This window comes from Primulina huaijiensis, chromosome 17 (assembly GCF_012295235.1).
Source record: "Primulina huaijiensis isolate GDHJ02 chromosome 17, ASM1229523v2, whole genome shotgun sequence".
Taxonomy (NCBI): domain Eukaryota; kingdom Viridiplantae; phylum Streptophyta; class Magnoliopsida; order Lamiales; family Gesneriaceae; genus Primulina; species Primulina huaijiensis.
This window is the reverse complement of record NC_133322.1, coordinates 17,549,432-17,561,197: the sequence shown is the minus strand read 5'-3', so window position 1 is coordinate 17,561,197 and position 11,766 is coordinate 17,549,432. Positions and strand designations below refer to the sequence as shown.

The following is an 11,766-nucleotide window of genomic DNA, read 5'->3' as shown; positions in this document are numbered from 1 at the left end:
CTGCTGTATCCAGTGCATAACCCTAAAATGAGTTAGGAAGAGAAGAATAACTTAACATTGATCTCATCATGTCGAGCAAAGTTCGATTTCTCCTTTCTGCTACACCATTTTGTTGTGGTGTTCCAGGTGCCGTGAGCTGTGACAATATTCCATTTTCAATCAAGTGGTTCTTGAATTCATAATCCATGTATTCTCCTCCTCGATCTGATCGAAGAGTCTTGATTGATTTGCCGAGTTGATTTTCTACTTCAGCACGAAATTGTTTGAACTTTTCAAAAGTTTCGGACTTTCTTTGCATTAAATATGCATATCCGTATCTTGAATAGTCATCAATAAAAGTGATGAAATATTCATAACCTCATCTTGCTTTGACATTCAAAGGCCCACATGCATCGGAATGTATAATATCTAGAGGTGTTTTAGCTCTTTCACCTTTTGCCAAAAATTGTTTTTTGGTCTTCTTTCCTTCAAGACAGGATTCACAGACTGGTAGAGTACTAAGTTTTAACTCTTTCAAAGGACCATCCTTTACTAGTCTTTCTATCCTATCTACAATAATATGACCAAGCCTTAAATGCCACAAATATGTATCATTATTTTCATTAGAAATTTTTCTTCTCTTAGGGGTTGGTTCAGCGACTTTGAACATTTCAGTTTGAAGTAAATTATGTGAAATTGGCTTAATAAAAAAAATACCATTCTCAACATAACCAGAACAAATATTCATACCATTCTTTTTAATTGAAACAGAGTCAATATCAAAAGAAACATAAATAAATTGTTCATGTAACTTCGAAACTGAAATCAAATTACATTGGAAACTAGGAATAAAATAAACATTGTTCAAAATCAAATATTTATTTTTCTTAAATGACAGTCGCACTGTCCCAACTGCCGTCGCTGATAATCTTTCCCCATTGCCTACTCTCATCATGAAATCATCAAGATCCCTGGACGACTCCAGCATCTGCAAAGAAACACAAACATGGTTAGACGCTCCTGAATCAATTATCCAGCTTGAGAAATCATTCTCAACAAAGCATGTTTCCATGACTAGTAAATCTAATTTATCTTGTTTCTTCTTTTGTTTCAGCTCATCAAGGTACTTCTTACAGTTCCTTTTCCAATGGCCATCCACGTTTCAATGGAAACATTTTCCCTTTGGTTTGGGTTCAGCCCCCTTCCACTTCTTCTTTTGATTCTTTTTCTTGCCTTTAAATTTTCCCACATTTTTCTTCTTTTTATTCTTAGAAGAAGAAGCCTTTCCCACAGCCACATTAGCTTCGGCAACATTTGCCTTGCCATTGTTATTATCTATCAGAGATTCATAACTTTGCAGCTCATTTAGGAGTTTTGTCATATTACATGCCATATGATTCATAACATAGTTTGTCCTAAATTGGAGGAAAGCAGGAGAAAGTGTCTCTAGGATCATGCCAACTTGAGTTTTTTCATCAATGTTCACACCATTGATATCAGCATCATTGAAATGATTAATCATTTTCAACACATGCTCACAAACTGAAGAACCGTTCTTCATCTTGCAGTTAATAACTTCTTTCACAGCTTCATAACGTGCTTGTTCAGATGGACGTCCAAACATTTGTTGTAGAGATTCCATAATCTCTTTAGCAGTCTCAAAGGCTTCATGCTTAGCCCTAAGCACTTCATTCATTGCTGCTAACAAGTAGCAACGTGCCTTGTTGTTTGCAACAATCCAATTGTTATATGCTTGTGACACAGTCCTTGAAGCATTAGCTGGAGGCACTGGAGGACAATCCTCCTTGAGAACAAAATGGTAACTTTCATTGATCAAGAGGATATTCATATTGCTTTTCCATTTTGAAAAATTTTCACCGGTCAAAACTTGCGATGCAAGAAGAAGAAGAATAGGATTTGACATATTTTCTGAAAAACGTGAGAAATATTTTCAATGTGCAGTTGCATAAATATCACAAAATAATTTAAAGACAAAGTACATAGAATGCATAAAAGCACATGATGTAATATCTCAACCTTTTAGCATTTTATTGTTTATGATATTATTTTTGGTTGGGTGTTTAGAAAATATGGTTATTGGATATTTATGGTTTATTATGGTAATGGATATTTCATATAGTTTGATGATTGAGATTATGTGTAATGGTTATGTTTATTGGAATGGTTAATATATGGTCATTGTTTATGGTTATTGTTTTGGTATTATGCTCATAGTTGGTGATGATTATGGAAATGAATGGATAGAATATAAAGTTGATTTTGAGCCAAATAGGAAATGGAAGTGCAGAAACGGTATGAAAAATTTGGCAGTAGTTATGGTTTTTAGCATAATATTTTGTATATTGATCCAATTGATGTGAGGCTACTTCCATTAGAAAGATAAGATATAAGGCTACAACTTTCATGTTTTGAGTTTTGTTCAAATCATTAGGAAAGATAAGCCAAAAGTGGCCCGAAGTGTGTCGTGTGTTTCGTTGTTCCTGCACTGACACATGTCGGGAGAATGAGCATAACCTTTTACTCAGACCTTTAAATGACATGAGGTTAATTGGAGATGCAAGAAAACACATAGGGCTACAACTTTCATGTTGACCACTTTTGCAAATTCGGAAGCCAAAAATGAGTTTTTGGGAGAATGTGGCACGCATATGCGCCAGAACTCGCGCATATGCGCCGGGTGCTGAAGTTTAATGTTTGGGCATATGCGCCCGGAAATTCGCGCATATGCGCCCAGAGGCCTGTATAAAAAATAAATAAAACGTTTTTGATGGATGGAAAGGCTTATAAACCCTTTTCTAGATGCTTCTCCACATTTCTCTCTTCCTCCATTATTTTCCTACGGTTCAAGCTCCTTTCTCTTCAATTTTTCTCTCCTTCATTTCTCCCCTTCAAGTTCAAGGATTTTTGTATATTTCTTAGCTTCTCCTACTAAGTTTCCAAGCTCCAAGGTAAGGATTTTATCTTTTGAGTTTAGAAGGGTTTGAGATATTGAGGGTTAAGTTAAATTGAGTGATTCCTTGGATTACTGACAATGATTTATGGTTATTATTGTGATTATTGTTGTAGGAATCATTCAAGAACACCTTAGCCATCATTTACTTGTTGGGTTTTATGTAGAAGCTTCCTTTCAAGTGCTCACATGATTTTATATGTATCAAGCCATATTATTGCTAATTAGCTCCTTTCATTGGTATATAGTTGATCTATATATTGTAATATGTTCATTGTTCAAGCATTTTCATTGAATTCATTGATCAAGGAGCTAATACACCATTGTGTCTACCAAGTGTTTGTTTAAACGCCTCAATGGGATTTCCTATGATTAAAGCCAAGGAATGATAGTAATTCATGCATGTCATTGGCCAATTTCATGATTATGAGTATCTCTCACAGTTTTGATATATTTATATATCAAAGAGATATTATCCACAGGTCACATGTCACAGAACTATCATTTCCTTTCCTTTAATTCATGCCATGAAATACCATCTATATTGTTTTGTTATCTATTGTTCATTGAAGATGGTATTATTCATTGTTTATTGCTATTGATTTATTGTCCATTGCCACTGATTCATTGTTCATTGCCATTGCTATAGCCATGTTTCAAGCCAATCCTATGTATATGTATTTGTTATGTACAGCTTTCTGCTTACTGAGTTTTATCTCATTCCAGTTAATATCATGTGATGCAGGTGATAAAAAGGATTGAAGCGGATTGTCTGAGGCCGGAGAAGTCATATAAAAGGCAATGGGAAAGATTTTATTTGGTCATGTCACTTTTGTTTTGGGTTTAGTGAACATGTGATGTTTTAAAATATCATGTATTTTGCTAAATGAATGATGTGGAAAAATTTATGTTGGCTTTTGGCTATGTGTTGAAGGATATGATTGTGAATGGTTATGTATATTAGTTTTGGACATGTTTATGAGGTACATGGTATATTGTTCTTTCCCTTTCAAATGTTAATGCTTTCGCGTATGTTTTTCCTTTTAAATTTAAATGTCATGAGAGGGGGTTGTTTCAATTGGTATCAGATCGAAAGTTCTTTGGACCTTATATGACTTCTTCTACCTAGGACAATTCGGTATGTTTTCGATCCTGCATCTATTGATTTTAACTTTGAGAATTGATTCCATTTCATTGTCATTGATGTACTCTTTCTTCCTATCTATGTTGATGTGAGCTTATGTGTAGGACATGCCTCCCAAGCGAAAGACTATTGAAGGGGACGATAGGACCCCTCGCATTGATAAGACGGTAAAAGTTGTAGATGAATTTAGTAGGCTATTGAAAGAACAAGCGAAGGTTCATGGTGAGCAAATCCAGCAGTTACTGAGCATGCATACCTTGACTCAGGGTCATGGTCGTGGAAGAGTTCAAGGCACAACGGAAAGTTCTGAAGATGGTGCATATGATCGTTTCAGACGTATGAACCATCCAGAGTTTATAGGTGGTGCCGATCCACTCGTAGCTCTTGAATGGGTCAAATCATTGGAAGCTATATTTGTTTACTTGAAGTTCATTGATCAAGACAAGGTTAGTTGTGTTGTCTTTATGTTAGTCAAAGCTGCTCGCATCTGGTGGGAAGCTACGAAAGTGACTATCAATGTTCGCGAGTTAAAATGGGATGAGTTCAAAGAGTTATTTTACGCCAAATACTTTTCACGTGAAGTAAAAGCCAAGAAGGTGAAGGAATTTCTGGAATTGAAGCAGGATGCTTTGTCTGTTACTGAATATACGTTGAAGTTTGAGGAAGGATGTGTTTTTGTTTCTTTTATCGCTGAGAATGATAAAGATAAAGGAGAACACTTCCTTCGTGGGTTGAAGCCAGACATTCGAAGGGATGTGCATATGTCCAAGGTAGTCACGTATCAAGATATCGTGGAGCGAGCTTTGCTTGCGGAACCTGATGAGCAAGAAATTGAGAAAGAGAGGCAATTAAGAAGGCAAGCTTTCCAGGCTAGAGGACAAGGTGCAAATGCAAATGTTCGTGGTGGCCACAAAGGTAAGGGTAAGTTGGAGCAGCGCTCTAAACCTCCTGTGCCTTCTTCTGATACTGAACGACCGGTATGTCCTAAGTGTGGAAAGCCACACAAGGGGGAGTGTTTGGTGGGTAGTGGACGATGTTTTAGATGCAAGGAGATGGGGCACACGGCACTGAAATGTCCTCTCTCCTCAGGCAAAGGAAAAGTCCAGGGCAGAATTTTTGTTATGACGAAGGAAAGTGTTAATCCTGATTCTTCTGTGATATCAGGTAATATTTTAATCTATGTCAAAGAAGCAATTACATTGATTGACACTGGTACAACCCATTCTTTTATGTCTGAAGTGTTTATGCATTCTATATCTGTGGAACCTACTGTTATGCCATTGCACTTCACTATTATGTTGCCTTCTGGTGATGAGATTTGTCCTACTAGTATTCTTAAGGCATGTCCCGTACAGATGGGTACGAGATTGTTGTTTGCTGATCTTATTGTTATTCCAATGGTTGCATTCGATGTTGTATTGGGTATGGATTGGTTATCTGCATATCGTGCGGTGATTGATTATGTGGGCAAGACGGTGAAATTTTTAGCCGATAACCATGATAGTGATGTTTTTGTTGGTCTAGTCTCTTCGGTGGATATTCCTATTATTTCTTGCCTTCAAGCTAATAAGTTGTTGCACAAAGGTTGTATGGGTTATCTAGCTTCAGTGGTTGATGAGTAATTTGCAATTTCAGGACATTGATGTGGTTCAGGATTATCCTGATGTTTTTGCTGATGATGTGCCTGGTTTACCACCTGATCGAGAGGTGGAGTTTGTTATTGACTTAATTCCAGGTAGAACTCCAATTTCCAAGGCTCCATACAGAATGGCTCCTACTGAAATGAAAGAAATGAAGACTCAATTGCAGGAGCTATTAGATAAAGGTTTTATCCGACCTAGTTCCTCACCGTGGGGAGCTCCAGTTTTGTTCGTAAAGAAGAAGGCTGGATCATTGCGATTATGTATTAACTACCGAGAACTCAACAAGGTAACAGTGAAGAATAAATATCCTTTGCCACGCATTGATGATCTCTTTGATCAATTGCATGGAGCAGCAATATTTTCGAAGATCGACCTTCGGTCCGGTTACCATCAACTGATGGTGAAAAATGAGGACATACCAAAGACTGCGTTTAGAACGAGGTATGGCCATTATGAATTTTTGGTGATGTCGTTTTGGCTAACCAATGCTCCTTCAGTTTTTATGGATTTGATGAATCGTGTCTTTAAGCCGTATTTGGATACTTTTGTCATTGTTTTTATTGATGACATCTTGATCTACTCAAAGAGACGAGAACTCCATCGTGAGCATTTGAGGATTGTGTTGCAGCTGTTGAGGGATAAGCAATTGTATGTCAAGTTAAAGAAATGTGAGTTCTGGTTAGAGCAGGTGGCATTTTTGGGCCATATTGTTCCGAAAGAAGGAATATCTGTTGATCCATCCAAGATTGAGTCCATCAAGCAATGGTCCATTCCAAAGACAGTTTCAGAGGTAAGGAGTTTTCTCGGTTTAGCAGGGTATTACATACGGTTCATAGCGAACTTTTCGAAGATAGCATTGCCACTGACGAGTTTGACATGGAAGGCTACCAAGTTCGAATGGACCATCGAGTGCCAAAGAGCATTCCAAACATTGAAAGATAAGTTGACTTCTGCTCCTGTTTTAGTACTTCCTTGTGGTACTGAAGATTTTGTTGTATATACAGATGCTTCAAAGCAGGGGTTAGGTGCCGTGTTGATGCAGCGTGGGAAAGTGATAGCATATGCTTCTCGTCAGTTGAAGGAATACGAGAAGAACTATCCCACTCATGACTTGGAGTTGGCGGCTGTGTTTTTTGCTTCAAAGATTTGGCGGCATTATCTATATGGTGAAAAATGTGAAATATTTGCATATCACAAAAGTTTGAGTTATTTGTTTTCGCAGAAAGATTTGAATATGCGGCAGCGGAGATGGTTTGAACTGGTGAAAGACTACGATTGCACCATTAGCTATCATCCTGGAAAAGCTAATGGGGTTGCGTATGCTTTGAGTCGCAAATCGAGTTCTTTATTGGGTTTCATGATTTCTAAACCTTTGCTGCTTGATTTGCAAAGAAATGAGATCAATTTGGTATCTTCAGGTACAATTGCTCGATTGTCTGCTCTAGTTCTTCACTCAACTTTATTTGATCGAATTTTGAAGGGACAACAGCTGGATGCTCAGTTACTAGAGTTGAAGAGGAAAAGTGATCTGATAGGAGTTTCTGAATTTGGGTCGAATCGTGATGGGTTACTGACCTTTCGAGGCAGGATATGTGTTCCTATGGGTGATGACATTCAAAAATAGGTACTTCTTGAAACTCATACAGCGCCATATTCTGTACATCCCGTTAGTACCAAGATGTACCAAGATCTTCGACGTCTTTACTGGTGGCCAGGTATGAAGAAAGATATCATGTTATTTGTTTCTGAATGTCTAACCTGTCAGCAGGTTAAGATTGAGCACCAGAGACCGACGGGATTGTCGCAATCCTTGCCTATACCACAATGGAAGTGGGAGCATATAACTATGGATTTTGTTGTTGGGTTGCCAAGGACTCAGAAAGGCTTCAATTCTATTTGGGTGATCGTGGATCGATTGACCAAGTCATCACATTTTCTTCCTGTCAAGACGACTTATTCTATGAATCAATATGCTGAGGCCTATATTCAAGAGATTGTGAGACTTCATGGGATACCTGTGACGATAGTTTCAGATTGTAATCCAAGGTTTACATCCGAGTTTTGGAAGAGTTTGCATCGAGCTTTGGGAATGAAATTGGCTTTTAGCACCGCGTATCATCCTCAAAGTGATGGTCAATCAGAAAGGGTTATCCAAATTCTTGAAGATATGCTAAAGGCTTGTACGATTGATTTCCCGGGAAGTTGGGATTCTAAGTTGCCTTTGGTAGAGTTCATATATAATAACAGTTTCCAGTCTTCAATCGGCATGACACCTTATGAAGTTTTATAAGGAAGAAAGTGCCGCTTTCCTTTGTATTGGGAAGAGGTAGGTGAAAGAAAGATGTTGGGCCCGGAGTTGGTTCAACAGACAGCAGATGTTGTGGCCTTGATCCAAGAAAGAATGAAGACAACTCAGTCTAGACAGAAGAGTTATGCTGATGTTTGTCGGCGGCCTTTGGCATTCGAGATTAGAGATCATGTATTTATCAAAATAGCTCCTCTTAAGGGAGTTATGCGATTTGGAAAGAAAGGTAAGTTAAGTCCTCGATACATTGGACCGTTCGAGATTCTTGATAAGATTGGAGACCGAGCCTATCGTCTTGCATTGCCACCGGACTTGGATCGAGTTCATAACGTATTTCATTTTTCAATGCTACGTAAGTACCTTTCTAATCCATCTCATGTTTTACGGTACGAATCATTGGATCTTTTGCCTAACCTAAGCTACGAGGAAATGCCAGTTCAAATTCTTGATCGCAAAGTTAAAGTGTTGAGGAACAAAGAAATTGGTCTTGTCAAAGTTCTTTGGAGGAATCATGTTATTGAAGAGGCCACGTGGGAACCGGAAGAGGAGATGAAACATCGTTATCCGAATTTATTTGACGGTATGCAAATTTCGGGGACGAAATTTTTATAAGGAGGGGAGATTGTAATATCTCAACCTTTTAGCATTTTATTTTTTATGATATTATTTTTGGTTGGGTGTTTAGGAAATATGGTTATTGGATATTTATGGTTTATTATGGTAATGGATATTTCATATAGTTTGATGGTTGAGATTATGTATAATGGTTATGTTTATTGGAATGTTTAATATATGGTCATTGTTTATGGTTATTGTTTTGGTATTATGTTCATAGTTGGTGATGATTATGGAAATGAATGGATAGAATAGAAAGTTGATTTTGAGCCAAATAGGAAATGGAAGTGCAGAAACGGTATGAAAAATTTGGCAGTAGTTGTGGTTTTTAACATAATGTTTTGTATATTGATCCAATTGATGTGAGGCTACTTCCATTAGAAAGATAAGATATAAGGCTACAACTTTCATGTTTTGAGTTTTGTTCAAATCATTAGGGAAGATAAGCCAAAAGTGGCCCGAAGTGTGTCGTGTGTTTCGTTGTTCCTGCACTGACACATGTTGGGAGAATGAGCATAAATTTTTACTCAGACCTTCAAATGACATGAGGTTAATTGGAGATACAAGAAAACACATAGGGCTACAACTTTCATGTTGACCACTTTCGCAAATTCGGAAGCCAAAAATGAGTTTTTGGCAGAATGTGGCGCGCATATGCGCCAGAACTCGCGCATATGCGCCGGGTGCTGAAGTTTAATGTTTGGGCAGAAGGTAGCGCGCATATGCGCCCGGAAAGTCGCGCATATGCGCCTAGAGGCATGTATAAAAAATAAATAAAACGTTTTTGATGGAAGGAAAAGGCTTATAAACCCTTTTCTAGATGATTCTCCACATTTCTCTCTTCCTCCATTATTTTCCTACGGTTCAAGCTCCTTTCTCTTTAATTTTGCTCTCCTTCATTTCTCCACTTCAAGTTCAAGGATTTTTGTATATTTCTTGGCTTCTCCTACTAAGTTTCCAAGCTCCAAGGTAAGGATTTTATCTTTTGAGTTTAGAAGGGTTTGAGATATTGAGGGTTTAGTTAAATTGAGTGATTCCTTGGACTAATGAGAATGATTTATGGTTATTATTGTGATTATTGTTGTAGGAATCATTCAAGATCACCTTAGCCATCATTTACTTGTTGGGTTGTAAGTAGAAGCTTCCTTTCAAGTGCTCACATGATTTTATATGTATCAAGCCATATTATTACTAATTAGCTCCTTTCATTGGTATATAGTTGATCTATATATTGTTATATGTTCATTGTTCAAGCATTTCCATTGAATTCATTGATCAAAGAGCTAATACACCATTGTGCCTACCAAGTGTTTGTTTAAACGCCTCAATGAGATTTCCTATGATTAAAGCCAAAGAATGATAGTAATTCATGCATGTCATTGGCCAATTTCATGATTATGAGTATCTCTCACAGTTTTGATAGATTTATATATCACAGAGATACTATCCACAGGTCACATGTCACAGAACTATCATTTCCTTTCCTTTAATTCATGCCATGAAATACCATCTATATTGCTTTGTTATCTATTGTTCATTGAAGATGGTATTATTCATTGTTTATTGCTATTGATTTATTTTCCATTGCCACTGATTTATTGTTCATTGTCATTGCTATAGCCATGTTTCAAGCCAATTCTATGTATATGTATTTGTTATGTACAGCTTTCTGCTTACTGAGTTTTATCTCATTCCAGTTAATATCATGTGATGCAGGTGATAAAAAGGATTGAAGCGGATTATCTGAGGCCGGAGAAGTCATATAAAAGGCAATGGGAAAGATTTTATTTGGTCATGTCACTTTTGTTTTGGGTTTAGTGAACATGAGATGTTTTAAAATATCATGTATTTTGCTAAATGAATGATGTGGAAAAATTATGTTGGCTTTTGGCTATGTGTTGAAGGATATGATTGTGAATGGTTATGTATATTAGTTTTGGACATGTTTATGAGGTACATGGTATATTGTTCTTTCCCTTTCAAATGTTAATGCTTCCGCGTATGTTTTTCCTTTTAAATTTAAATGTCATGAGAGGGGGTTGTTTCACATGATAATACGCAAAACATGTTACTTGAAGTCTTAAAGTATTATAATCATCGCAACTAAATGCCGCCGTAGGGTAGGTCAAAAATTGCTAATTATAATAAGACTTTCTCAATTAATAAATGCTATCTAAAATATCTCATATTTCTAGCATCCTTTAATTTCTTATAAATTTTAGTCAAAAAGATAATTAACTAATTTAATCACTTTTTTATGAATGTAACCCACCGTATCAAATTTTAAAACTTAATTTAGTAATTGACTCCGTAGGGTAGGTCAAAACTAAAATATATTTTAAAATCTCATCTCATGGAAAACAACCTTGCTATTGTAATTTGTAGACACCCTCCGAAGTAAGGACATAATAAAAACCTCGAAGCGCTACAAAAAACTCACGGTGTTGTTCTAACGGTGGAGATCACATGTTAATATTGTCATATTACCCGCTCCCACTCATTATTTTACAAAATATGTATTTGATTTATAAAATAACTATTATTTTATAATAAATAGTGAATTTAAACATTTTAACCACTAATATACAATTTATAAAATAACTTTTATTCTATAAAACTCTTGATCAATTTAAACATTTTAAATTGTCAAGTCTTTTAATTTTAAACATTTTAAAATTATAAATATTGTGTGCATCACGTGAGAGGCACCACAAGTAGTACAAGAATAATTTAAAAAATCACATGCACATGCCTTGAACACATCAAATCAAGTCAAATCATGATTACTGGATATATATGTACGAGACACAGGGACCGAAATTTTAAAAAAAAATTCGCAATATGTTGTAGGAGATAAAACTACAGAAAAATTGTCACAATTAAATTTTAAACAGTTTAAAATTTAATTTAAATATTAAATATCGAGAGTGACAATTTTTCTGTAGTTTTATCTCCTACAACATATTGCGAATTTTTTTTTAAAATTTCGGTCCCTGTGTCTCGTACATATATATCCAGTAATCATGATTTGACTTGATTCACTCTCGATATTTAATATTTAAATTAAATTTTAAACAGTTTAAAATTTAATTTTCGATGACAATGATTG

At 36.2% G+C, this 11,766-nt stretch overlaps 1 protein-coding gene across 1 annotated transcript; it reads right to left on the bottom strand.

Annotated features, from left to right (window-relative positions):
• Positions 1 to 1,141: 1,141 nt before the first annotated feature.
• On the bottom strand, positions 1,142 to 1,903 carry LOC140962661 (uncharacterized). The gene has a single exon (XM_073421613.1). It carries the CDS (start codon positions 1,901 to 1,903, stop codon positions 1,142 to 1,144), a length of 762 nt encoding a protein of 253 aa, XP_073277714.1.
• Positions 1,904 to 11,766: the final 9,863 nt, after the last annotated feature.